General features: G+C 41.7%; 1 protein-coding gene across 5 annotated transcripts in view; it reads left to right on the forward strand.

Moving 5' to 3' along the window:
* The window catches only part of STXBP6 (syntaxin binding protein 6), a 244,853-nt gene that overhangs the window by 14,691 nt on the left and 203,336 nt on the right, over positions 1-26,826 (forward strand). Inside the window, exon 1 of one of the 5 annotated variants that reach the window (XM_034994187.1) lies at positions 26,347-26,697. The exons of the other annotated variants lie outside the window; for them this stretch is intronic. Within the exon in view, the coding sequence (XP_034850078.1) occupies positions 26,685-26,697 (13 nt within the window). The 5' untranslated portion in view covers positions 26,347-26,684. Of the gene's footprint in view, positions 1-26,346; positions 26,698-26,826 lie in introns of those variants that run through there. 5 annotated transcript variants of the gene reach the window in all.

Below are 26,826 nucleotides of genomic sequence, written 5' to 3' on the forward strand. Positions count from 1 at the left end.
CTAATAGTTAATCATCACACACATGTAGTGCGTCAGGCACTGTGGTAGGAATGTTTTGTGGAGGAATGCCTTCCTTCTTGAGAGACGGGGTGCTGCCCAATTCATGAATCATTTAATAAAGCCAGTTAGATCTTCAAAAAGGTATTTCGTGGATTCTTCCAGCTCAGTTAATGAGGTGCTGTCATTCACCCCATTTTATGGAAACCAGGGCCACAGTTCCTTGGTCCTGGGGTCCACAGCCCACCATTGTGAGCCTGGGTCAGGCTCTTGACCACCACGCTGTGTTGTCCCGAGGCAGTGAGCAACTGGAGCGGCTGGACAGAACCTAGGGCTGCTCCTGAGACATTGGGAATCGGAAGAGGGAAGGGCAGACATTTCTTAATAAGAGGTGTATCAATGTGGGCAGCTCCCGCATTTTAAATGCAGTCAGTTTAGATGGACGATGGGGAAATTAATTGCAGCAGATTTTCAAGAAGAAATGGACTGTTGAGGAAGGAGAGAGACTTCCATCACCATTTCAAGGAGGGACAGTGATACTCAGTCTGTGTAAGGTGGCTGACCTACATCCTGCAAAGTCTTCCACAGAGATGATGGATTTGTCAGGGGTTCTTAGGAGCAGTTTTACCCAGAATAGCTGTTTCAGTAAGTTTGGGGCTGTTACCTCCTTGCCCTGCCTTTATTGAAGACAAACGTAGACAGGGCCACTGTCCTCCTATATGGGAGCCCTACTTCTTCCCTTGCTTCCTTCATCTCTGGACTTGGGAGAGGGAAGGACAGCAAAAGATATGATAGTTTCCCTTCCCTTCCTCTTATGAATGCCATGTCACAGTGCAATGCTGGGGAGAAGAGACCTTGAGAAATTCCCAGGAAGGACCCCTTGTAAAAGGCAAGAGGTCTGGTTTAAATCCTGCAGGAGTCGTTTGCATCTTTCTCAGGGCACGTTTTCCATTTTGCTTCGTATTGATCTTATCTCTGTCTTTTCATTCAGCAAAGGTACCTGCAAAACCCAGACACGGTTTCCGCTTTTATCACAGTTATTAAAAGAAACTGTATACAAAAATAATTGCGTGGAATGTTAAATGACAGCTGTCCCAAGGGTTCTGTGGGAGAGGTATGTGTTCGAGGGGACTTGGCCCAGTCAAGGAAATCAGGGTGGCTTTCCTCAGGAAGTGCTGCTGAGCTGCAACCTGAAGGATGAGTCGGGGTTAAAGGGGCAGGAGATGGCATTACAGAGGCGACGGATGTGTGAAGTCCCCACAGTGGAAGGGACCCTGGTATGAGTGATGGACCGCCGAAGGCCCCTGTGGCTGGGAATGAACAATAAGGAGTATGAGACAGAGTCTTTTCCTAAGAGTCACAAGGCTTTCTAAGCATGGGTTTGAAGTGATCCAATTGTCGAGGTATCACTTTGGTTGCAGGGAAGAGGATGGATGAAAGGACCGTAGGGGTCCAAAAGGAGATGTGGTTAGACCAGTTTGAAGTTTTTGTAGTCATTTAGGAAGAAATGACGATCACCTGACCAGAGAGGTGAAGATGGAGAGAACTGGGTGAATGTTTAGCAAAATAGAGGTGATAGGACTAGATATAGTGATGGGTTGGAAGTCTAGGGTGAGAAAAAAGGAGGCATCAGAAACTACTCCTTGGTTTCTAGCTTTCATGGTTGGGTGATGGTGGTGCCATTCCGTAGACCTTGCAATGTCTCCCCAAGTAGACTCTACACTGTCTGATAGCAGGATCTTTTTCTTTTTCTTTTTTTTTTTTTAGATTTTATTTATTTATCTGACAGAGAGAGAGACAGCGAGAGAGGGAACACAGGCAGGAGGAGTGGGAGAGGGAGAAGCTGGCTTCTCGCGGAGCAGGGAGCCGGATGCGGGGCTGGGTCCCAGGACCCTGAGATCATGATCTGAGCCGAAGGCAGACGCTTAACGACTGAGCCACCCAGGTGCCCCAGCAGGATCTTTTTCTAATTTAATTTTGAATCTTCACAGTGTTACCTCTATGGTACATACTCAGTTAGCTTCTGTTTACTGTATTATGTGAGTAGGAGAGATTTCTTTAGAACCATGGCATGTGTGCATTAGGAGAAGCTACAGTTCGTGAACCAATTAGTATGGTTGGGGCAAGAGAAAAGTTCCATAGCTGGAGTAGAACTCCGGAGGCATTTAGCCATGTGGAGATATGCCTTCAATTTTCAAGAACACCAGCCTTCTGGGGGGTGGCTGTGAGGGTGATACTTAATAATTTGTGAAATGCATAGGGTTTTTACATAATTTGAAGGATTCTGTCAACGTGTTTCCTTTCCCCTTGTATTCCTCCCCACCACTAGTGGGTGCTGTTGCGAAGAGTGCGCTGGGCACAGTGATGACTGTTGACTCTTGGTAGATGGGGTCTCTTTGGGTGGCTGCTCTTGCACAGGTAAATGGCTGTGTTTCTGTTTTCACCCAAACCGTCCCTAAAATGGTGAGTCGATGGGTGGGTTTGGGTTGGTGTGATTCTGCTGACTGGTCCGCAGACTGAGGGAGGGATGAGTGAGGGATAGATGTAGTTTCTTTTTTGTTGAGATTGTTTTAGATTTCAGGTTCTAGGATGCTCAAAGCAAGCCACAGCCCCAGGATGGAGAGAGTGCTGTGGACACATGATTCCTTAATCTCCATCCTCAGTGCACGTATGGTTCTCACCACCAACCTTCTTGAACGCTTGAGAGAGGCAATTCTGGAGCGGTGGTTGTCCTCGGGAGCAATGCTCCCGCAGTGCTTTCTCCACACAGAACGGAATGCTTCCACTACGTTGGTGATCTTGTTCAAAGTGATTTGCCAGCAGGTCTGTTTTCCTCCTGTGTCTCTGTTGTCTTACAGGTTTTATATTTCAAGCCTCTTTATGTTTCTTATCTTTGTCATTTCTCTGTCACGCCAGACATTCTGGAACACTAGTTTCTTTCTTTCTGTCTTTACCACTGTACTTATTCTATATTTTCTACTCTCCACTTTCTCGTGGATTTCAGTGATACCATCATCCTTCTCACCCTTTATTTGGAAGCAGGACATATCTTAGGCTCTTTTTTAGGGTCCAAGAATAATCTGGCGGTATTTCTACTCTACTGTGTTGGCCTGTTGTCCTACATGTGCTACTGATAAACATGTTACTCTCTTAAAATAACTAGGGAAGATGGGAAATAATGGCACATGCCAAATTGTTTTTGTTTGTCCTGTGCATTAGGACATACAAAACTAAGCAAAAAATTGGAAGATCCATATAGGCGTCTTTCAAAAATATTTTGTACCACGGAGTCATTTTTATTTTATAAGCTGATATTTGCATGAAAATTGTTTACTCTTGTACTCAAATGACTGAAGCACTTCATGTCTTCCGTTTTTATTTTCTTTGATTCTAAAGCTTTTATCTTCTGGTTGAAATGGAATTCTCTTTCTAGAGAGGATCTATTCTGTGTATATTATAAAATTCATTGAGCTTTTTTAAATCAGGAAAAGGCCTCAGATATCCAATTAACCATTGTCTTCTCTTCCACGTTCTCATCTCTCTGTGTACTCCATTTTACAGACAAGGAAACGGAGGGTGTACCATCCTACCGTGAATCGATAGGAAACCCAGGATTCTTTTTTTTTGTTATTTTTTAAAATTCAATTTAACAGATAGCGTAGTATTAGTTTCAGAGGTAGAATTTTGTGATTCATCAGTTGCATGTAACACCCAGTGCTTATTCCATCACATGCCCTCCTTAATGCCATTACCCAGTTACCCCATCCCCCCACCCTCTCCCCTCCAGCAAGCTTCAGTTTGTTTCTTACAATTAAGAATCTCTTATGGTTTGCCTTCCTCTGTTTTTATCTTATTTTATTTCTTTCCCTTCTTTTTTTTAATCAAGCTTTTTTATTTTTTTATTTTTTTTAAAGATTTTATTTATTTGACAGAGAGAAACACACCAAGAGAGGGAACACAAGCAGGGGGAGTGGGAGAGGGAGAAACAGGCCTCCTGCTGAGCAGGGAGCCCGATGCGGGGCTCGATCCCAGGACCCTGGGATCATGACCTGAGCTGAAGGCAGACGCTTAATGACTGAGCCACCCAGGTGCCCCGTCTCTTTCCCTTCTTCTATGTCCATCTCTTTTGTTTCATAAATTCTACCTATGAGTGAAATCATATATTTGTCTTTCTCTGATTGACTTATTTCACTTAGCGTAATGCCTTCTAGTTCCATCTACATCTTTGCAAATGGCTGTTTTTTAATGGCTGAGTAATATTCCATTGTGTATATACCTCATCTCCTTTATCCATTCATCTGTCAGTGGACATCTGGGCTCTTTCCATAGTTTGGCTATTGTGGACATTGCTGGTATAAACATTGGGATGCCTGTGCCCCTTCGAATCACTATGTTTGTATCCTTTGGATAATCCCTAGTAATGCAGTTGCTTCTTGAGGAACCTCCATATTGTTTTCCAGAGTGACTGAACCAGTTTGCGTTCCCACCAGCAGTGTAAGAGGAGGAAACCCAGGACTCTTAATTCCAGTCTTTGGATTCCTCAGCTCATTGTGATTCTCTGTAACTTTAAAATATATCTATGATTCTTCATTTTTAAATCTAACTTTCAGTTTAAGGTCATCGTTTCTTAGAAGTTGTCTCCTTGTGGTAACTAAAACTTTAGTTGGTTCAGTACAAGGGGAAAATCAAGCAGTGATTTTTGTCTTGTTCTGAAATTAATATAAAAATTTATTGCTCTATAAATAATATTTACTGAATTTAGCAATATTATTTGTGCATATGAAAAAGTAATTTTGAAGTGTACCAATATTTTATGTCTGGTTCAGCCAAATTTCCACTTGCATTTGTGTTAAAACATACTGTACTTTCTCAATCATCTTGGTCTTTATAAGGGGTGAATTTTTGGATTTGTGATTTTTTTTATTGAGTTTGTGTAGGAAATCAGGATATGTCTAATTATCATACAGGGTAGGGTGTCAGGAAATTCTCATAATACATTTAAGTCCACCTTAATTAAAAATAAAGAACAAGTTTTATAGCAACAGGATTTTGTTCTTTCTTTTGAAGAGGTGATGGGAGTCCATGAATCAGATGAATGAGACAAGCTATAGCCATTTCGGAAAGCATGGGGATTATTGCTTTAAAGGCCCAGGAGGAGCTGATAAACACCCAACAGCTCTGTCAGTCTTTATTGTGCCCTGGTGTTTAGGTGGATGTTGAAGCTCTCTCTAACTGGTGGTCTATGATCTTGCTATTTCCCTTTAAAAGCTGTCTATTTAAAATCAGTTCTCCTGCTCCCTGCCCAACTCAGCGAACATTTTTTTCTCCTGTGCTGCCCTCAGAGCTGCCCCTCAGGATGAAGAGTGTCTTGTCCCCAAGGTCTTAGGGTCACGATTAATTGGCAGATATTGGCCTTAAAAAGGGCAAAAGATGAGTTCTTAGAAACCACAGGGCTATGTTAAGAGTAAGGATGCTGAGAGGGGTGTTGGGAAGAGGTGGCCAGGCTCTCCTAGTGAGTTGGTAAGCACCTTGGCTTCCTTTGCCCAATCAGCAGCCCCATGTCCTCCCTTTTCCCCTTCCTGTGGGGTAGGATGCTGTCCTGGGTGTTGTGGTCAGACAGGCACAGAAGACTAGACTTTGGGGACTGGGGCTTGTTGATCTTTGCTTCTCGGTAGCCTATCCCTCTTTCCCAGCTTTGTCTCCCCATTGTCATTTTTCACTGTTCTGAAGGACATGGAGCACCCTGATAGCATCATTCATCTTCACTCTTTTGGCCTTAAAATGCCCTTCTCTTCCTTGTCTATTTTGCATTTTTGCCATCATTCTTCAGACCCAGTCAAAGGTTACCACCTCTTTGAAGTCTTCCGTGACCATTGAACTTGCACCCTGAGCCAGAAATGATCTGTGCTACTCCTGTGCCATATGTGACTTACACTCAAGTATGATTATTTGCTTGCATGAGGAATAGGACCATGACTTCCACATTTTGTATTTTCATTGCCTGGTATATGATAGGTGCCCAGAAGGAGATGGATGGATGGATGGATGGATGGATGGATGGATGGATGGATGGAGCACATTCAAGGAGAACTTCTGAGAAGTAGGGTGAGAGAGAGAGACAGACGGAGGGAGAAGGGAGGGAACACGTTTTTATCTGAGATGCATGGGAAGGGGTTTAGGTGTGGACAAGAGAGTTATTTCTGCTACATGCTTACTGAAATGGTGTCTAGTAGGGGATGAAGTGTGAGCTATTGCGAATGAGCTATGCCATTTTTATCGGAGTAGAAACCAAGTAATTGGCAAGAGATAACATCATAGTCATTTGGCTTTCCTTCTTAAAAGCTCTGGGATCTTTCCTGAAGGATCTAGTTTCTTATGTATAGAATGGATTGATAACATGAGGATCAACGGAAACCTTCAAAGTACTCAGCGCCCTACTTTGTATATAGTGAAGGCTCAGTAGGGTACATGGTGGCTACTGCTGTTAGTATTGGCCTCTGGTGTGTGATGGAATCAAGAGGTGCCTGTTAGAAATGTTGAGGCAGCTTTTTCCTTCTCCCTGAAATGAAACCTTTTATATTCATAGGTAAACACAAATGGGTGTCCAGGTATTAGAATTTATTGGAAGTGGGATTACGCATTCTCCTTCCTCTTTCTTATTATTTCGTCCTTCTTTTTAGAAAGGAAAGCATTTCCCTATTTCTTAGGGAAAGTTTTATTCCTGCCAGCATTTGGTTCTAAAAGAAGTTTTTCTTTTTTTTTTTTTTTAAAGATTTTATTTATTTATTTCACAGAGAGATAGAGAGAGAACACAAGCAGGCAGAGAAGCAGGCAGAGGCAGAGGGAGAAGCAGGCTCCCCGCAGAGCAGGGAGCCCGATGCGGGACTCAGTCCCAGGACCCTGGGATCATGACCTGAGCCGAAGGCAGCCGCTTAACCGACTGAGCCACCGACTGAGTTTTTCATGTGAGGCATTACATGGGGATCTTTCTGGTGGTTTAGAAGAATATATGTATTTATCTCTATATATTTATTTGTGGTGTTATTCTGTTCCTTTCGGCAGTCTGAGAGAGCAGGTAGCATGCATTGCTGTTTCTATTTTCACATGGAAGCAAGTCCAGTTGGTCTGGGACAGCTCGATTTTAGCTTATGAATGCCGTTGTTTGTATGTGTGCATTTCTGTGCCCACAGTTGGTCAGCCCTTTAGAAATCAGTGATAGGACTTCCTAACAATATTTATTATTTGCTTACAAAATCATTCATACCTTCATTTCCTGCTCTGTGGATTACCACTTTTCCTACCTGGTCCTTCAGTGCTGGATTTAGCAATTTCTGTAGCTGTTGTTTTTGTTTCTGTTTTGTTATTCTCAGAGACTGCTGTAGTTGTCAGTGATGATGACCATGTGTGGGTGCCTCTGAGCCCCTTCTCAGAGTATTCTATAGCCTGTCTGCTGACGTTTGGGTATATGGCCACTTTTATTTGTTGCCTGAACATAGGTTAGCCTGCCGTAGTATATTTCTGAGCAAACAAGAAAATGGATTTGAAAGAGCTGTGTATACAAATCAGGTGGTATGGATCCACTAGTCCTTCTCTCTAATTCCAAAATCCAAAAGGCTCTGAAAGCTCTTGTAACCCATTTGGTGGCGAGACAGGACTTGAATGAATGAGCCTATGTATTCATTTATCTCCTTTAGCATGGTTATTTGTAAGTTCCCCTGCGGAAGTATTACTGTGTTTGCGTACGGAGTGCTGACCTAAACTCCACTGGGAGGAGAAGGTACATTTTACCTTTCTAAAATGTCAAAATTTTTGAATTCCAAAACACATCTGGCCTTAGGGCATTTGGATAAGAGATGTGGACCTGTAGGGTTTTTATTAGGGCCTCTAAGCCTTTTTTTCAGTTGACAGCCTTCCCTTGAGATTCTCTCCTTGGCACCACTTTTTGTGATAGGCAAATGAGGATCTCCTTTGCTGTCACTGAAGGAATATTTACTGAGCTGCTGTAGATTGGGTTTTGTACAAGGTATGGGGGAGGAGAAAACATTGTCATCCCCCCCCCCCCAACCCCTTCTTGCCCTGGACAAGGTCAGAACCTCATGATAATGTGGAAAGTACTATAATAGCAGTCTGTGGAGTCCTGGGAGTGGTGAGATAATCACATCCAGGAACTTCACCAAAATTGCAAAGGCAAAGAAGTGTGGAAGAGAATGTGATCAGGCAGCCATTGTATGCTTGTTGTGGTCTTTGAGAGGTAAAACCAGAGATGGGGTTGCAGAGGGAGCCAGTTTTTGAAGAGCCTTATCTACCAAGCCAAACAGTTGAGAATCTATCCTTTGGCAAAAAGGCGTCTTTAAACCAGGAAATGAATGATCAGGTTTGCATTTTTGAAAGAGCCCTCTGCCTTCATCTTAAGGGACCTCAAAAAGAAATCCCTGCAATATTTTGGGCAATAGGACATTTTATTAGTACCCCTAATAATGCTTTACTTTGTATCATGCTTTAAGATTTGCAAAAGATTTTCTCCTACCTTAATTTATTTTGCAGTAGCCCTGAGGGATGGGTAGGTAATAACTAAGGAAACAGAATCAGAGAACTGACTCGTTCAAGCAGCACTAGCTCTCCTAATTCTACATCCATTGCCGGTTGGACGTGATATTAAAACATTTGAGTATATTGCTCAGTTACAAGCATACCTAAAGATAATCTGCTACCTGCATATCTCTTATGTTTGTACTCACTAGACTGTTAGCTCCTTGAGGACTTGCAGTATTAAATTCGATGTGCCTTTCGTACAAAGATAGGCTCACAGTGGGCTCACCCCCAAGAATTCACTAGATGGTTTCTCCTCCAGAGCCAGAACAGACCTAGGAAGAAGGAACATTTACAGAGGGACTCTCCTTTTCCTTACTGCATGTCTCATCATGTGTACTGAGGCAGTTTGTGGTTTAAGACACTGTTCTAGGTACTGTGGGGAATACAGAATGTAAAAACAATTACACTTAAATTTGGTCATCAATTCAGCCTATTCAGTCTTATCTAGATCCACACGCTGCATTCCTTGGCTTTTGCAATAATTGTTTTGAATTGCTTTTTTTCTTTAATTTTTTTAATGAATGTTGGATGTTCAAATCAAAAGGCTTCTTGCACAGACTGATTAAAACTCTTAGGCTTACACATTTGCTTTGCAATAGTGTATGCAGTAATTAGATATAACATGGCACCTTTCCAAATGGGTATTTTTTGAAACAAAGAAGCAAAATCATTAAATGGACATATTTTATTACAAGGAATGAAAGTTTTAGCTTGACTAGGTGCCCGGTAATATCCCTTCACAAGTGAAAATCGTCTTGTGAATACTTAAAATTTATAGTCAACCATAAGTTTCTGTGCCAATCCTACTGAATTAGCGGTGAAATTAACGATGTAATCTTTTTCTTACACGCCTGGTGTGTATTGCTGTTTATGCTAGCAGTATTTCCCAGGCAATCTAGGAGCAAGAGAAAAGTTCTAAATTATCCTCAGTCTTAGAATCCACGTCAGTTTAAAAGCGTGTATTGAGTTGACTCAGTTCTGATTTTCCTTTGCCAACTTTGTATCAGAAAAGCTTTTGGGGCTCCAGAAGAAACTCTAGAGATCATTCAGACCTAGAGACCCAGCTGGGGGTGGGGGAAAGAGGAAACTGCTCCCCATAGCTTCAAGTCCATTCCAAGCAAGTCTCAGAGCCTCTGGTTCTTTATCTGAAAAGTGAGGCTTATGATAACATTTTTCAAAGATTCTAAGACATACATTTTGTTTATTTTACATTTTAATATATCTGAAAACGGTATGTTTCACTGTGCATAGGTTTTGGTTTAATTTGTTGTGTTTTTCTAATATAGTGGTGCATAAAATAATGTTTCGTCTTTCAGTCAGTGATTATTTAGATTGATGAAATATGGAAATACGCTTTATCAACTTCCTGGGTTGTTGTTAAGAATCAAATCTGATAATACGTTTGCTAGAACATTACAGCTGTGCTAACAAGCAAGAAAAAGCACCTTTGGACAGTCCTTGACAATCTTTCTCCCTTTGGTATGAAACTATATTTCTAAAGGGTCTTTAAATTGGGAAGAGGTAGAAAATGGAAATTGCAAATTTAGATGAATTAAGATATCAAATGCCTTTCTTGAATATTTGAAGTAACAAAAGAATTTCAGTGGAGTCTTATATTTGACTTCCTGATTGTTTTTTCTTTTAACAATACCTCAGTCACATTGGTCTTGTCTCCCCTTACCAGCCCACCCCCCGCCCCCTGCAATAAGAACTCCACTTTTGGGTGGAGGAGGGGTGGAGGGTCAGAAGATCATTAATTTCATTTTGGACAAACTGAATTGGAGATGAGTTTGAGCCATCCAAGCAAAGATGGTGAGTAGGCAGTTGAATTTATGAGTCAGAGATGAAAATGTGGCATTTTTGGTATAGAGATGGTAAATGAAGGCTCAATCTTGGATGAGATCACCTAGGAAACAAATGGAGAAAGGAGGATTGGAACTGGAGGTTGACAAGCCACCTTCAGCCAGCAAACCTGCTTTATTTGGCCTGTGTAGTGTTTTTAAAATATTTGAACAAGTTGCTGCCGCATGTTTATGGTTTTTTGGCTGCCTAGAATATATTTTTCTCTTTTGATGGCAGCACCCTAATTTCCCTTTAAGAAATTTCATATCCTCCAATCTCAGACCTTGTGCTCTAGATCAAGTTCTACCCCTGACTCCCAAACCAAGTGTGTGACCCAGGGCTGGCCAATCCCTCCTGGAGTAGCCAGTCCCCATGGTTGATCCAAGAATGGCCTTGTCATCCAAGTTGGCCCAATCAGAAGGAACTTTGAGACTGTGGGGGAGCTCCAGGAAGAGAATTGTTCTTGCTTTCAGCTTAAACCTGGCGGGATGTGGTCCGGAGGTCTGGAGGTCTAACAGCTGCTGTGCTACCATCAGATAGAGCTGGTCTGAGAACAGGGACAACAAAGAAGTGAAATTGATGAGATTTAAAGATGGGGAGTTTTCCTGTAGAACTCAGGACCTCTGGCTAGTTGTTCTGGTAGGAACATCTGCTCTCCGTTTTATTGTAGTCTGCACTTCTCCCTATTGTCATCTTGCCCTGAAGCCTGGGGTCTGTTGCCAGGTATCCTGCTTGTTCTGCAGTGTTTTAGAGTAGAGTTGAGAAGGAAGTGAAAGTCAACTTTGCTTCACTTCATTGTCTTACTTGCTTACCCTCATGGGTAGTTGGGCTTTTGATCACTAATGTAGCTTGAAGAGAAAAGGGGGCCCTAGGTTCAAGCTTTGGGGAGCTTGAACCCTAAAGAATGGGTATAGGAGGGCGAGCTGGTGAAGAGAAGGGAGTGACAGCAGTAGGAAGGGAAGCGTTGGTTGTGAAGGCCAAGGTAAGGAATATTTCAGGGAGAGAGTAATGAACGTTGCCAAACACTGTCAAGATGTCAAATAAGATGAATGAAAAGATTCTCATTTGAATTTGGCAACAGAGGTCATTATTGACCTCGACTGGAGCTTTTTCAGGAAGAGCTGGAGCCAAGCCAGATTGGAATGGGTTGAAAAATGATTGGGAGATGAAAAATGGAGATACCCAAGGAGGCCAGTTTTTATTTTTCCTGTGAAGGAAGTAAAGAAATAAGACACTAACCTAGAGACATGGGAGGTTGAGGTAGAGTGCTTTAAAGGTAGGACTTGAGATGTTGAAATGTTGATGGGAAGGATCTGGTTGAAAGGGAGAAATTGACTGAATAAATAGAAGAGAACAGAGGTAAATGAGTATATGAGGCTGAGAAGGTCAGATGGGGTGGAATCTAAAGCCCAAGTGGAGTGGTTAACATTGGATGAGAGGAGGGAACAGGATGCAACAGGAGGGAAGAAGCTGGAGGTTGGTAGAGATGAAAGTTTGGTCTGGTATCATGAAGTTGCTGACTGATGGGTTCCATCACTGTTAGGAGGCCAGGTCATCTGAGGAGTGGGGGGGGGGGGGGGCTGTTTAGAAACACAGTTTGAAAGTGAAATAATAGTTGAAAAGAGGGAAAGAGTGGGTCTGCGGGAGAAATGTGGTGGGATCGCCCAGCATCCCAGAGGACTCATTTGCAGTTGGTGTTGGTGTAGAGTGACACCATCTGGCTGTGTGCACTTTATCCCGTGCCCAGGTGCTCAGCTGTGGGCACAGACACAGCTACGGTGGGTGTCCTCTGAGGCTGGGGTTTGGCAGAAGGGTGAGCAAGGTAAGCTTAGAGCCTTTGGCAAGCTGTTATGGAGAGTGTGTTATGGGAATGATGGCCTTATTAGAAAGGCGGCTGAGTAAGAAGGGATGTGAAATGACACTTTTGAGGAGGTCCTAATGGTTGATCCCAGTGAAGGGGATTTTAATAAGGAAACTGAATATGAGGCTATTTTTGTCAAAGGGCGGGATGTTTGACTGGGCCGTGGGTGATTTGTGTGGCGTGGAGGAAAGGTTCATTGGAGGTGAGGCAGTGGAGAGAACAGAGACAAGGTGTCCATGGGTTTGGATATTCAGGTCACCCACGCTGGCTGCAGGATTAAGGGAGGAGAGAGACTTTCAGCTGGGGTTCAGATGAGGTAATGGGCTTGGCTGTTTCTTAACAGTTTAGCCATTTCCTCTAAACCTCCTCACCTTTGGTTTCAATGGACATTCAGCTGGGAGAGAATATTTAAATGACATGGGGTCCACCTCTCTTTTGGTAGTATGTCCTGGGAGTGATATTTTATCAGGAAAAAATATGTCTTTTATCACTTTGTGTTCCTACAGAAAACATAAATCAACTTAAAGCTCTTGAGTTTGTAGCATCTTTAATTGCTGGACTAATTTGGTGCTCCTTTGCCTTACATGGTCATGTTGCTTCTGAAGGTCACTGACAGGGCAATCCAGACCTTTGAGAGAAGGCCACATTCGACTGAGTCCCCTGTGGCTGCCACTGTGATGAGCTTGGAAGGGAGGGTAAGTAGGGAGCCATTTTAGAGACATCTGTTGTCATTGGTAATGTGTGTCGCGCTTTGGCTTTAAAAGCCGAGCAGGCCCACCAGTCTGTAGTTTAGAAAGCAGTAATCTGAGAGCCCAAAAAATGCTTCTCTGAATGGTAAGGTATCAGAGCCAGCATTCCTTATCCTTGAGAGGGAAAAAGAGTTTGAAAGGCTCACCAAGAGAAAAACAGCACTTGGGTTGTATAATAAGATGCTAAGTTGGATAATCTCAAAACATCTGAAGGTCGTGATAAAAATCCTCATCAAGTAATCAAGATGCACAAGCCTATAATCTCTTAAAAAAAGAGAGAGAGAGAATTCAAGCATGCAGGCTTTCAGATCTCGCATCTATTTATTACTGATTCTGAAAAGATTAGGTAAATGACAGAGCCAGTGTCCATGTCTTCAGGCTGAGCACGATGAGGAAAGATAGTGGGAGAAATCCCTCGGTGCTCAAAATACCAGCCGCAGAATGAAATGTTTTGCAGTCTAGAGGGCTCTGCTGCGAGCCAGCCGCTTACTGTGCTCTCTGAGGTCAGTCTCCGTGTTCTTCCTCAAGGACCTGTTTATTCCCCCCTCCTCTGCCCCATCCCGGTGCCTGTCTTCCTCTCTCTCCATGTCTCATCCATTTTTCTCTGCCCGGTGAGGCCAAAACCAAGTCCAGCATGATGCTAGATCTTTCCTGCCTCTGACTCCTTTGTGTTTATTGTTTGTGTAATTTGGTAAGTTAGCTCTGTGATGGGTTTATAGATGGTTAAGGTCATAAGAAACCTTGGATTTTTTTTTTCCCCCTCAAACTAGTCCCAAGGCAAGAATTGGTTTACCCAAAACAAGCTCCTTCAGACCCTGGAGCATTCAAGAGGCAAGACTTGGGTTCTCTTATCTGGGCCTTTAAGGAATTGGGTCATTTTTCTCCCACAAAGGGAACACAGAGTTGCTGATGAGCATCGCATGTCCTTGACATCTGCTGTTTTATACTGTTGTACCCAAGCAATAGTTTGTGTGTGTGTGTGTGTGTGTTTAAATTTTATTTTATTATGTTATGTTAATCACCATACATTACATCATTAGTTTTTGATGTACTGTTCCATGATTGTTTGCGTATAACTCCCAGTGCTCCATGCAGTACGTGCCCTCTTTAATACCCATCACCAGGCTAACCCATCCCCCCACCCCCTCCCCTCTGGAACCCTCAGTTTGTTTCTTAGAGTCCATAGTCCCTCATGGTTTGTCCCAAGCAATAGTTTTGGCCCTGCCTTAATCATTTTTTCTTGCTCTCAAAATAACTAAACACCTGCTTTGTTCTTAGCATTTTTTTTAAAGCCTTAGTTCATTCTACAGATGAGGCTCCTTGTAGCTGATACATTTCTCCTGTGCTTTTGTGTACATCTTTAGGAGGTATTGTAAAGCTTGTAAAGTGGAAGATGAGGTGTAAAGTCCACCAAGCATTACTTCTCAAGCTTGACAGAGCAAAGGGGGCTGAGTTAAATGGCAGCCAAAGAACCCTAGCCTCCTTAAGATTCTTTAGGAAGTCTCTGTTGAATTTGCAAACTGCTAAGAACAGTGCCTGGCATGTAGTAGGCTAGTAATGGCAGCTATTCTTATGGGGCCTAGGCAGCTAGTCAGAAAGATCCCACACTGAACAAGTTTATAAATTAAGAACTTAGCTCCTGCATGAATTGAACCTCAGCATTTTCATATCTCAGTAGTTGCCTACAGTTAGGCCAGCCAAAAATAAAAAGGGGACCTGAGTCTCGGAGTGTTCCAGCTGGCAGGAAACAGAGCTCAGCATCCAAAACATGATATAGGGGGAAGCCAAGGCTTAGAGGCATTTGGTGACCGTCCCCAGGCCACACTGTTTATATTGGCAGGTTGGGACCAGAATGCAACTCTGGGGGCTCTGGAACTGGGATTTTCCTACCACACCAAGGTATGTGACTCTGAAAAATCACTCTTGAGAGAGGAGTGTGGAAATACAGGAGGGAAGGGATAGCGTCCAGAGGGTGCCCTAATGCTGGGCATTAATGTCAAAGAAGAACATAAAATAAAGAGGTTTGACCCCCTGATGTTTTATCACATTACTCTTCACTGGTGGCTAGCTTCTACATCTGGTCTTTTTAAATTAAATTCTGGGTCAGTACTTTGAAAAACCAGGAGAGCTTGGGGTGCTAGGGATAATGATAGCCTCCCCTGGTTTGAGAATGCATCTGGCAAAGAGTAAGACAGAAGAAGAGCCTGGGCTCAGAGCGGCCCCTGGGCCCCATGGGAGGTCTGTGGTTCTGGTGCATTGCTGTCTGGGCCTGGGGTAGGCACTCAGTACGGAGCTGTGTAAGGCATGAGCTGCATGCCAGTGAGAAGCCACTGGCAGAGGCAGAGGTGTGAGATGTACCCAGAATTTCTGGGAGTCCCGTTTGTGTACACCGCAGGAAGGATGGGAAAATAAAGAAGTAATACAGACCCTGATGATAGAACAGAAAGGCATACATACAAAGATTGGGCTAACAATGGGTTTTCCGAGTTTGCTGAGATGGGTGCAGTGTATAATTGTGCTGTGTGGTACAGGGAGGTCCTGTAGTGCCTCCCCTGGGGAGAAGGCCTGGGGTCACCAAAAGCATTTGGACAGAGGGAAAATTCAGAGATGGATGATTGAGCAGACAGAACAAATACTGAATTGGAGCTGGTAGATAGCAAGCTAAGGATCAAAGCCAGGCACTTGAGCTTCCCAGTTAGAGATCTCAACCACTCTGCTGTCTGCCCCTGCTGAGCTGCCCGCTGTGATCTCCACTCTGGAAGGCTCTGCCCTCAACCAGGAAGTCCTCCTGTTCTCTCGTGTCCCTCGGGGATTCCGTAGAGCCCAGTGAGTCATTGGGATGCATTATGGCCCAGGGCCACCCTTAGTCAAATGACCATGATATCTAGGTTCTCCTGGAATTCTGATCTTTGAACACATTTGCATCCTTTTCTTCCGCAGTCAATTTTTTATCTTGGTAGCTAAGACTCAACTGGTTTTCCCTGCCCTCTGGAGATTTTTTAGTTAAACTGGGCTCAACCCAAAGCCTTCTGGTGATCCCACTACCTCTTGTGCCTTCCTTCCTCGCGGCTCCCCCTGCCTCTGAGCCTCTGAGTCCTTAAAGACCTGTCTGTGTCACTCACGCCCATCGCAGCACTTCTCTCCACCCGGACTTCCGGGACCCATTTCATTCCTTCAGGTAGGCTTTAGTGAGGACTTGAAGAGTCACAGTTGGACCCAGCAGATCTTTCACCAGCTTTACTGGTTCTATCCCTACTTTATATTCTTTCTTCACTCGAATATCAGAGTTCTACCCACATTGGGGCAGCAGTGGGACAGGGATCCCTCACTTTATGTCCTAACAACCAGCCACATAAATAATGGTTATTTTCCAAGAATTCCGGTGGGTAAATTACATGCACTTCAGCTAGGGTGCAAATATGCAAAATCAGAGATACTACTTTATACCTAACATCTAATTGACTACACCATTGATTATGCCGTTACAGGAATATTTGTATTCCTAATAAATGTTTACTGCTTGCTCAGCTCTGTATGGACACTCCATCTGGACAGCACTCACCTCAAATTTCTTTTATCTCCTTCATCTACCAAACTCTTTTCTTCACTGTAAGACTTATAACTTTGCTTTTACCTCTTATACCAATTCCCATGTTTTTAGAGCCTGAGGTATGTGTGAAACCCATTCTATCTCTCCTTTCTTACTCTTTGTACCCTGGAATGTATTGATTTTTTTGGTTTTAAGTTTTGTGCCTTCCTAGGTTTATTTTATGATTTCAGCAATCCTTTTCATTACCTCTTAATAAGTTCACAACCCAGGAATCCCCCTGATAATACAAACACACCTACCATTTTCTTTTGAGTAAAAGTAGTGTCTGATGTGCAAGTATTCTTAAGACTTGTGTTCCTTTTTCTAAAATGGTGTGTATTTTTCCCATTCTTTTTTTTTTTTTAAAGATTTTATGTATTTATTTGAGAGAGGAAGATAGCAGTAGCAAGAGAGAGCACAAGTGGGAGGGAGGAGCAGGCTCCCCGCTGAGCAGGGGGCACAATGTGAGACTCAATCCCAGGACCCTGGAATCATAACCTGAGCCAAAGGCAGATGCTTTACCAACTGAGCCACCCTGGCGCCCCTCCCAATCATTCTCATTGGCATGGATTATCTGAATGTTTTGTTTTGTTTTTCTCAAAAGAGCCATGAGAGATTTGGTGTCTTCAGAAACTTGATCCCCAGTACAAATTTTGGGAGGATCAGGAAGTCACTCTCTAATTCTGCGAATTGCCTAGGACTTCAGAAACGGTGACATTCTTTGCAGGTTCTAGGAGTTAGGACTCCGCTACCACTCATGATTGGCACAAACTGAAGGGTAATCTAATTCCATCTTTGTTTTTCTTTTCCTAGAGAAAAAGTTAATTTCTGTTCTGGGGAAAATAGAAAAGTCAAGATTTCATATAGATTACAGTATTCACTAATGAAGCTGAAGAATTGGAAATTTGTGAAATCTTTGTGTCTTGGTGGAAAAAAGAGGGAAGAGTAGAACAAGAGTATGTTAGGTTATAACAGCAATAGTGGGTAGCATTTGTAGAGCATGTATGTGATAGGTACCACACTAAACATTTTCCACTTTTCATCTCAGTTATTACAGCAGCCCTGTGACACTTCCACTCTCATCTTTATTTTGGAGGTGAGAAACCTCTGACACACAGAGAGGCTATACAGCTTGTCCAAGGTCACATAGCTAATAAATGGCAGATTAGTGATTTTTAACCTTGGCAATGTATCCAAAGCTCACACTCTTAGCTACAAGGTTACACTGCCATACATTGAGTCATTTTGACTTTCACTGTGAGTACAGCCTCCCACAATATATGTAAAGCACATGAGAAGTCGCAGTTTCAGCTTTTTTTCCCTTGTATGTTTATTTAATAGCAAGGTTAAAAAAAAAAAGGCAGTATGCAGTCTAAATCAAGTCTAATTAGACCCGAGTGGAAAACATAACAATTATCCATGCCAAATTTCCAACATTTTTCTTTTTTCATGTTCAGTGTTTTAATAGTCACTGATGCACTTATTCTTCCACTTATTTTGTAAGTGAAATAACTAGAGCTAGCATCGGGTTCTAAGTTGTTGTCTACTTCTTGAAGAATCTTTATCTGAGCGGAATATTTTCTCTAAAAAAGACAAGAATCCATTTTTTGTTTGTGGGACACATCTTTGGAGAATATGGTGTTAACCTGCATAGAGTCTTGGTATTAAACTGAACCCTCCTTCTCCTTCCTTGAGCTGGTAGAAGGGCACAGATCAGGATGGTAGGCAGAGCCTCTGGACACAGCCCCTTCATTGGGTGCCAGGCATCCCTGTTTGCCCCCACCTTCCGGAAGTTGAGGTTTTAGAAGGAACTTAAGAGATCTCGAGCTGGGTTTTCCACTTATGATTTTTTAAAATACCAGTTCTCCTTTATTTTAGTTTTTTTTTTTTTTTTTTAAGATTTTTATTTATTTATTTGACAGAGAAAGACACAGCGAGAGAGGGAACACAAGCAGGGGGAGTGGGAGAGGGAGAAGCAGACTCCCCGCCGAGCAGGGAGCCCGATGCGGGACTCGATCCCGGGACTCCAGGATCATGACCTGAGCCGAAGGCAGTCGCTTAACCAACTGAGCCACCCAGGCGCCCTCTCCTTTATTTTGTAGAGGAAAAAATAATGAAGAATATCTCCCCCTTCCCAAATATAGAAAGGATATTCTTTTTTTTTTTTTTTTTAAGATTTTATTTATTTATTTGACAGAGAGACACATAGCGAGAGAGGGAACACAAGCAGGGGCAGAGGGAGAGGGAGAAGCTGGCTTCCCGCCGAGCAGGGAGCCTGATGCGGGGCTCGATCCCAGGACCCTGGATCATGACCTGAGCCGAAGGCAGATGCTTAACGACTGAGCCACCCAGGCACCCCATAAAGGATATTCTGTTGCTTTCATAATTCAATTTAAAAATTCCTCAGTGATCGTTTTCAATATTTTCTTCATTATTATAATATTGTTTTTTACCCCAGGCACAGAAAGGGTCATAGAAATATAACAAATAAAATACTATTACTTATAAATAGCTATCTATAGAGCTTTGATATTATAAGTGATTTTAAAAATAAAGTTTATTAGGTTTCCTTCCATGTTTAAAATAACTACAGAAAATTTGGAAAATTCAGAGAGTAGAAGAAAAGCAAACTCTCATAGTTCCTATACTCATGAGAAAAAAAAAAAACCTTTCTGTTTTCATATATTTTCTTTTTCTATGAAGAGTTCTTATACCTTTTTCTGTGTCGAGTTTTTGTTTATATTTCTTGGTTATGATCATACTGAAAATACAATTTTGGTTCCTGCTCTGTTGGAAAGATGTCTCTGGTTCAGAGACAACTGGCTCAGGACTTCTTTGCCGACTCTGCCCTGTGCCAGGTCAGCTTTGCAGATGTTTGACGTGCTCCCTGAATATGTACCTAGTGCTCCATACCTCGTGCTCCATGCCACTGGGTGCTGGGAAGCAGAGTGCCCAGGTCCTGCGTGTGGGTATCTCAGCGGAATTGCTGGAGAAGAAAACATTTTTGTGGCTACTTTTGTTTTATTATTTTGGTATGGAAAATGTAAAACATACACAGATGTAGAAAGAATATTATAATGGACCCTGTATGCATTCCTCCTAGCATCAATAATGATCAATTTGTGGACTTGCTTCACCTAGACCCCCACCTCCAATCCCCGACCCTGGATTATTTTGAAGCAAATCCCTGACATTCTGTTATTTCATAGCAAGTATTTCTGTACATCTCTCTGAAAGTAAAGACTCTTTTTTTTTTCTTTTAGTACTGTAATATCATTATACTTTAAGAACTTCTGATATAATTGAATATTTATTTAGTCAATGTTCAAATTTTCTTTTTTTAAGATTTTATTTATTTGACAGAGAGAGACACAGCGAGAGAGGGAACACAAGCAGGGGGAGTGGGAGAGGGAGAAGCTGGCTTCCCGCGGAGCAGGGAGCCTGATGCGGGGCTCGATTCCAGGACCCTGGGATCATGACCTGAGCCGAAGGCAGACGCTTAACGACTGAGCCACCCAGGCGCCCTGTCAGTGTTCAAATTTATCTGTTTTCCTTGTTATTTTTCTTTTCAGTTTGTTTGTATCAGGATTCAAATAAGGGCCATACATTGCAGTTGGTTGACATGCCTCTTCAGTCTCTTTTAATCTATAGGCTTACCTTCCACGGTCTTTCCTCGCAATTTATTTTTTGCCAAACCAGATCATTTATTCTGCAAAGTTTACCATAGCCTGGATTTTGCTGATTACATCCCATGGAGTTAAATGTTAAATGTTCCTCTGTTTAACATAATCCTCTAGAGACCATATTTCTTGTGAACTGATAGATACATCTAGAGGCTGGATCAAATTCTTCCATTTTTTAGATTTTATTTATTTATTTGACAGAGAGTGAGACAGCAAGAGAGGGAACACAAGCAGGGAGAAGCAGCAGAGGGAGAGGGAGAAGCAGGCTTCCCTCTGAGCAGGGAGCCCGATGCGGGGCTCGATCCTAGGACCCTGGGATCATGACCTGAGCAGAAGGCAGACGCTTAATGACTGAGCCACCCAGGTGCCCCTCTGTTTCCATATTTTGTCAAGAATACTATAATGAGTGTGTTGTGTACTCCCATCAGGAGGCACTTAAATTAACATAAGTTCCGTGTAAATAACGGCTGGGAAAGTAAAAAAAAAAAAAAAAGGAGGCGTGTATGTGTGTGTGTGTGTGTGAGAGATATGTTGATATGTTCACAGTCAACAGCGATTGTTTCTGCCTAAATCCACCAATTCATTATGGGTTTCAAAGTCTTATTTCATTTCAGTCATTTCTTCATTTATCTCCTAGAATGCATCTATAAAGACAAACTCCTGCTAGTCAGCTCTTTGGTTATCCCGGGATACAGTTGGCTCCATTAGCCAGTTAATGAGTAATATTCTCCAAAGGTAACCATTGAGAGAGGCAGAGACAGACACAGACACAGAGATTGGAGGTGAGGGAGGAAGAAGTATGTGATTCCCTAAGAATTCATGAATTCAGAAATATTAGTGTTTCAATTCATTGCATTTATTCTTACTGATACTAAAATTATCTCATCTTTGGCCAATGGGAGCCCTTCTGTGTTGGCTCCTGAATTTTTTTTTTAATATGATTTAACTTCTTTGACCACTTCCCTGCTTTCTATATGTTAAGATATTCTAGGCTAGCGATTCTGAAAGTATGGTCTGAGGCTGCTGGGAGTTTCTGAGACCCTATTAAGGGGTCTGTGAAGCCCAAACAATTTTTATAATAGTACTAAGATACCATTTACCTCTTTTACTCTCATATTCTCACATGTGTATGGTAGAATTTTCTAGGGACCACATGTTCCCACATGGGAGTGTGTGTGTGTATGTGTGTGTGTATTTTGTTTTCTAGAATTTTCCAAGATGAGCTCTTAGGAGTCTTCAGTAATTTTTTTTAAGATTTTATCCATTTATTTATTTGAGAGAGGGGAAGGAGAGGGAGAGAAAGAGAGAGAGAGCATGCACACTCTCGCAGAGCAGGCACATGAGCCGGGGCCTGGGGGTGGCAGGGAGAGGGACCAGCAGACTCTGAGCTGAGCATGGAGCCCCACACAGGGCTCCATCCCATGACCCTGAAGTCATGACCTGAGCTGAAGTTAGGAGTCAGCTGCCCAACTGACTGAGCCACCCAGGTGCCCCTGGAGTCTTCAATAATTTTAAGACTATAAAGGGGTCCTAAGATCAGAACACTTGAGAACTGAATCACTGGTGACCCTATAAATTAGCTTCCTTTTTTTTTTTTTTCCAATTTTGTTTTTATGTGTGAGTGGTCTGCTCCAAGTCTCACAGCTAATAAGTAGCAAAACCAGAATTTGAATCTAGATGTTTGTGCAGTATTTTCCCCCATAAAATAGAATCACTGATGTCCAAAAATTGATGATTAATTAAAGCTTAGAAGCTGTAAACACTGCCTGCTATGCTAGACATGTACATTTTAGGGGCCACCAAGTAAAATTAGCAGTTCTTTTCCTCAAATGGAATGGCCCTCTGAAAGGGAACAGCAGATGTAGAGGCAGGATGAGTGGTTGCTATAGCTCCATGGTATAATGAAAAACAATGCACTGAATATGTTGTTTTTCTGGTCACAGTAGGGAAATTCAAGACGCAGCAGTAACTCATTAGAGTGTTAACTTTTGAAGATTTCAGCCATCCGGAGAAAAGCCTGCATGGCGTGTGGAATTCAGTAGCTCATGTATTTCTCACTTATTTCTGAACCCAAGATCCAAATGACTGCTTGACCATGTAGCATAGAAATGCTTTTTTTCCCCATCTTGTAATTAGTTGAACCAAATCCTGCAAGAAAGCATCCTGCAGTTTCCAAAGCTGAGTAACAGTGCCTTAAGCCTGGGACTCTCATTTTCCCCTCACTGAATAGTATACAAATATCTAAAAGATGGCTACTTAAAACCACTGGATTTCATGGTTCTTGGTCCTCAGGGAAATCCTTATTTTGTTTCACTCTGTTGATCTGAACTTGGTAATTCGTCTTTTGTTTACCATTGCCAGTAAGTGTAGCTTCTCTTTGGTAATGAAGATCATTAACTCATTTCCCAGGCACGGGGAAGAATTTCCATAATAAGAAAAGGACTTGTGCTTTCAAACCTTTCAAACCTTTCAGCTGGCCTTGGCTTTCTGAAGTTAGCAGCCTTAAATAATGGACTTGAGTATTTACACACGTAAGAGGCACCTGACAGCCTCAGGTGCCATCTGGGAAAGTGTCATCAGATAGGAAGCTTGGATCAGAACCCACATCACCATTCAGGTGCTTCATAATTACTTTGTGGTTCAGTGTGGGAATGAGGCAAAGAATATGTCAAGGGTTTCAGAGCTCCTAGGAAAATACAGATTTCTTTGTCGGAGTAGATATTAAATACTAAAAAAGTTTTTGTGTTTATGAGCAAATTCATTTTTCACTGGAGCCTTGTTTGTTATTTTTCTCAACATTAAATATGTCACAGTAAACTGATTTAAATACCTGCTTTAGGTGACTGTTGCATTTAGATTTATGTACTTGGAAAGTCAGATGCCTGGGCTTTTCTAGCAAGTCATCTTGACTTGGTGGAAGATAGTTTTAGAATACATGGAAGTCAGTATGAGGTGCAAAGGTAGTCTTCCATGGGGATGGCATTACAATTGGTCATGTCAAAATTTTCTTTTCTTCTGTATTTGTCACTGACCAAATTGCAAAAAAAAAATTTTTTTCTTTTGGTTCATGTTAAGTTCACTAAACAGCCTGATCTCCATGTGAAAAGCATGCAGTGAATAATGATGCGAGCCTCGAACTTAGTGCTGGGGAATGCCAGGAACTTGGGATACTGGTGTCACGGAGGAAAATGACCCCGCCTCTATGTGCCTTGGTTTCCTGTTTAGAAAGTTCTGCTGTTCATAAGGGCCCTGAAGTACTAGGAGGAAAGGTGCTTTGCATGTGGAGTTTTCCATAAGGTGCAGTCCTAACTAAAAGTCTGGGTTAAAGGTAGGTGAGTGCTTTATAAAACATGTTTCACGTATGTATGAACTATTTATTAGTTTATGTCTCACTTATTTTTTACTTAGGTATGAAGTAGCCCCAGGCAATTTGAATTCTGATTTAAAATTCAGGTTTTGTCCATTTAATTGCCTTCCTTCTCTTAAGGGCAAAGAATATAAAGGCTTGGGAAGTAGGAATTGGAATTGCTTTTAATTGCCTGAACGGGTTTACTAGAGAAAAAGTTTTATTGAAGTGAAAATGAGGGCCAGATTATTTTTGTTCTTCCTCTGTATCTACTAACAGGCAATTTTGGAGTAGTCCGTAAATCTCTTAAAAGTCTAAGCGAGGGTATCCATCACGAGGTGAGCCATGACTTAACAACTCTTTGTGACAATTGCCTCGGATAAAAATCATAAAAATGGTGAGAATTCACAATTCCAGGAATACATTTGAAGGTGGAATCAGTTATACAGATGATTCCTAAAGGATATGAGGCTATTTCAGAATATCTCAGAGACTCTGAAGACCTCCTCCCAGCTTTGCCAGATCTCAGTGAGCCACTGCTGGGAGGTTGTGTTTTGTACCTTTCAGGTGTTTTAGAATTAATACCCATCTGCAGTTAGGCTGATGTGGAGATTAGGAATAGCCTGTCGGAATAGCATTTCTCTTTGAAGAGTGCCACTCTTTCTAGAAAAGATAAAGAATGGCATTGCATGATTTGTGGCTCAAACAGTAGCACTCACTGTTGCAGAATTTAGGACCGTGTCATGTACAAGTTTCTGGCATTTTTCTTTGGTTCTAAATGCAAGGGGGGGTGGGGGGGTGGGTGTGTGTGTGTGTGTGGTGTCATTTTGCCTAAAGAGGCTACATATGGGTGCTTTGGAGCCCAGTAACAAACCAGTGGGACTGGAAAATGGGCACTGCTTAGCTGAGGGTCGGAGTGAGTTCTCAAAGAGTAAGTGACACTGTGGCCATGCCCTGTTCCTCAGTTGGTGGGAGTGGACTTGTTGGGTTTCTGCTTAACCAAGGGAGGAGAGCTTTTCTCTGCATTTGATTATGCTACATGATACTGTGGAACCTGACATTTGGGGGCTTAGATCTGGGAAAGAAATGTGTTTTGATCATTTATTATATAGTTTTGTGTAATTTGTATGATTCTTCTCTCTTTTACCTTGAGAGACAAGTAGGAAAATGGAAAAGCAAAGAACCCAGGTGGTCTGCAGTTGAGATTAAGAGAAAAACATCTCTAGGAAATCAAATAAGATCTGAAGATGTATGTTTCAGTTTTAGAACTTCAAATATTAAAACCCAGGGATCAAGAATTCTCCACTTATTAAACAACTTTGAAATTTTATTTTTTCATTGCTGCCTGCCTTAATTTGATGTGTTGTAAAATGTTATAGTTGTGTGACGTTACTCTGAAGTCAAAACAAGTTAACTGGAAATGATCTTAGCTATCATTCAGTCCATCCTTAGTATGTTGCTGCTGAATCCGGTAACTTGCCATGGAAGTTCTTAGTCTCAGAATTTTCCATGCCCAGCACTGGCTTTAATGCATAATACATACTGGCTGGCTTGTGCACTGACTGGGGTAGTACTTACTAAAAATAAACCAAAAAACCTTGAAGCAAACCTCTTGGCCAGAGTACATTTGCAGAAAGTCTTCAGGGAAAGGTCCAAAAGTATGGTGGAAAGTGTTAGAGCAGCTCTTCTTTTTGGGATTTAAAAACTTTGCCATTCTTCCATGAGTTGCTAAATCCTAATGTCTACTATTCTAAAAACTTCTGATGTGTAAAATTTTCTGTATGTATACAAACTTTTGATGTGTAAAGTATCTTTTTTTACACATTCTCAAGGCTGGGAGTATCTTTTACCATTACTTTGGGAGTATTATTTAATTACTGTTTGAGAGTCAACAGAAGAATGAATGAGTAGGATCATTATTGCCATTTAGAGACTATTCTCCATATGCCAAGAATTAAATAAAACATGGATTTTAAAGTTCCATCAAGCAGTAGCTTAGCAAATTAATAACATTTCAGTGATTTCTTTTGGCTTTCCATTTACTTGTATTAACATCTTTCAATAGAATTTTAAAGACTTTATTATATTAATTACATATGTATTAACATATATAGTCATATACTATATGATTATTATAGTATAAAAGTGACTTCTGAGATCTCTTTTTGAGATATTCTATTTCAAAAGTATATGTTACATTATTTCATTATTATGAGGGAATAATTGACATATAACAAATATGCAATATAGTACTGTACATGCTGTACATTACAGCTTCGTGACTTATTTATTTTATAACTGGAAGTTGTGCCCTTTGACCCCCTTCAATCATTTTATTCCTCCCCCCACCCCAAGCAAGCACTAGTCTGCTCTGTATCTGTGAGCTTGGTTTTTTTTGTTTGTTTGTTTTTTTAGATTCCACATGTAAGTGAGATCATATGGTATTTGTCTTTTCACTTAGCATAATGCCCTCAAGGTCCATTCACATTGTCACAAATGGCAAGATTTCTTTCTTTTTATGGCTTAATAGTATACCATTGTATATATGTACCACATTTATTCATTGATCCATTGATGGACACTTCGGTTGTTTCCATATTTTGGGCTATTGTAAATAATTTTGGCTATTGTAAACATGGGGAGGGGGGCTGCAGATATCTTTATGGGTGTTTCCATTTTCTTCAGATAAATACCCAGAAGTGGAATTGCTGGATCATACGGTAGTTGTATTTTTAATTTTTGGAGGAACTCCCATATAACAATCAGTGATTTCTTAACAACCTAAAGTAATTTATCAGAAAGTTGAGAATTTTAACTTGAACCATTTTTTTTTTCTTTTTAAATGAATTGTGGCTATTTCCCACGGGTAGAGCTGGGTCCAGGGTCTGATCATTTTTTTCATGTGGTGCTCAGGCAAATTTGTTTCTGAAACAGACGGAATTTCCCATCCCCCTGTGTGGCTTCACACCTTGGATGCTAGTGCTGGCTCCGTGGCCAAGACTCTGAAGTGGTTCTTGTCTGGTGAATGGCTGCCAAAAGTGAGTCCAGTCCTGAAGATTCCTTTATTTGGGGACTTAAGATGGCATGACCACTACTTGAGCTTCTGGAAACCCTGCTCTATGACATAAAAAGTGGCTTGTCAGTGAGACCTCTTTTTGAAATGTTCT

Source organism: Mirounga leonina, unplaced genomic scaffold, assembly GCF_011800145.1.
Source record: "Mirounga leonina isolate KUSES-001 unplaced genomic scaffold, KU_Mleo_1.0 Mir_91, whole genome shotgun sequence".
In the NCBI taxonomy this organism is placed as follows: domain Eukaryota; kingdom Metazoa; phylum Chordata; class Mammalia; order Carnivora; family Phocidae; genus Mirounga; species Mirounga leonina.